We start from the raw sequence: 1,927 nt of genomic DNA, 5'->3' as shown, positions 1-1,927 counted from the left end.
GTGTGTGTGTGTGTGTGTGTGTGTGTGTGTGCGCAAGGTGAGGCTTGACCAAAACATGTGGCTGAGGGAATGTGGTTGAGATGAAACTTAGAGGAGGAAACATTAATGTAAAATGTACGGGCGAGAAGTCGCGTTCAACACCTGGACAAAGCACCCACCCAGACAAGGTGATGTTCTTCATCGTCATGCCACAACGCATTCCTCCTGAAGGCCAGCATCAATCTCTTCCAGCCTCTGTGCCATGGACATGACCAGCATTTTCATCTAGGAAGGAAGGGGTCAGGCAGGAGAGAAGGGGAAGGTTTTAAAAGTGGCCGGATTGGCATATGATGAACAGCAAGGGCAGAACAGCAGAAAAATGAGTAAAGAGCAGATGGAATAAGTGGGTATGAAAGAGTAAGGACAGGGATGAAATGGAGGAGAAAATGGACAGGTGGGAAATAAAGGGAGCAGCAGGAAGAAGTGAGGAAGGGGGGAAGAAAGGGAGTGGGGAGGGTGGGGGAGACAGGTCAGTGAGTGTACGAGATGAAAAACCCAAACAAGTGTCTACGAGTCAGACAGACATAATACATTAGATGCAGTATAGCTGAGGACAAAGAGTTCAGGGCTGGGTATCGTTGGACATTGTAATACTAGTGACGATACCTGCTGGAACTACCGATACCGAGGGCTTTTTCACACCGGAAAGCTGTTACACCGATCCATTTGATCCACACACAAAAGAACTACCGTATATCCTCGGAACCCTCTCGTATCCTCTTTTTGGGAGTTTTTTTTTTAACTGACCCCTACTACCGCAGATCATTTTGTTTTGTTGTTTTTCTTTTTTTTACGGTTCTGACTGTTACCAATCCTGTTTCAGCAGTTGAGAAGCAAGACATGGACACTTTACTCAGGTCTTGAGGAACTGCAGTGTTATAAATTTGTCGGCTGTAAAACTTTGTGATCAACAGCTTTTAATACGTTAAGTGGTACACCCAAAAGTATCAATAGCCACTCGAGTTGGGGATGGGCACACACATCTGAGAATGCTATTTCAAAATGTTGTTGAGAAAACTGACTGCTGGCAAAACAGCTTCGGGCCCAAACTCAAACCCAATGGTGACTGAAATAAATTATAGTAGAAATTGTCAGTGAAACAGCCATTAGGATTTATGTTGACAAACATACAACATACATCATGAAATAGATTTTAAATCTTGACCTAGTCAAAGGCCTTAATAATCTTTTTTTTTTTTTTAAGATTATTTTTTGGTGCATTTTCGGCCGTTATTTTTTACAGGACAGCTGAAGACATGAAAGGGGAGAGAGAGGTCGGAGTCAAACCCTAGCCCGCTGGGTTGAGGAGGAAACTTGTTTATGGTTGCCCGCTCTACCAACCGAGCTATCCGGGTGCCCCAAAGGCCTTTATAATCTTGTTAGAATGAACCAATGACAAACGATGAATGATAGCTATAAATCCACCTAAAATTAAAACAATCAGCAAGTAACCATAGTCAGATTAGTCTTCAGCCTACCCACACAGCAACGAGGTGGATTTAAAAGAATAAGAGTTAAGTCCGTTCATTTCATTTTACGGCGCACTCCTTTTGTTTGAGTGACACATGGCGTGGCAACATTATATTATCAGTGACATGGGCTTTGTGGCATGAGATTAACTGAAGAGTTAATCATTCTGAAATGTATTTGTCTTGGAGGTTCACAAAAGTGGATTCAAAGAGAACAACTATCAGACAGAAAACAACGACACGGTAGAGCTGTGAAATATATATAATATTGTATCGATATCGAAATATGAGACTAGATATCGTCTTATGCCTTGGATATCGTAAGATGGCACAAGTGGTGTCTTTTCCTGGTTTTAAAGATTGCATTACAGTAAAGTGATGTCATTTCCTGAACTTACCAGACTGTTGTAACTGTTCTA

General features: G+C 42.1%; 1 protein-coding gene across 1 annotated transcript in view; it reads right to left on the bottom strand.

Annotated features, from left to right (window-relative positions):
* Positions 1-6: 6 nt before the first annotated feature.
* mis18a (MIS18 kinetochore protein A) overlaps positions 7-1,927 on the bottom strand; it is a 5,878-nt gene continuing 3,957 nt past the window's right edge. The window contains exon 5 of the mRNA XM_032534384.1: positions 7-264. Within this exon, the coding sequence (XP_032390275.1) occupies positions 184-264 (81 nt within the window). The 3' untranslated portion in view covers positions 7-183. The remainder of the gene's footprint in view (positions 265-1,927) is intronic.

Source organism: Etheostoma spectabile, chromosome 13, assembly GCF_008692095.1.
Source record: "Etheostoma spectabile isolate EspeVRDwgs_2016 chromosome 13, UIUC_Espe_1.0, whole genome shotgun sequence".
In the NCBI taxonomy this organism is placed as follows: Eukaryota; Metazoa; Chordata; class Actinopteri; order Perciformes; family Percidae; genus Etheostoma; species Etheostoma spectabile.
Note: the sequence above shows the minus strand (reverse complement) of the source record. Positions and strands in the feature narration are given on the sequence as shown.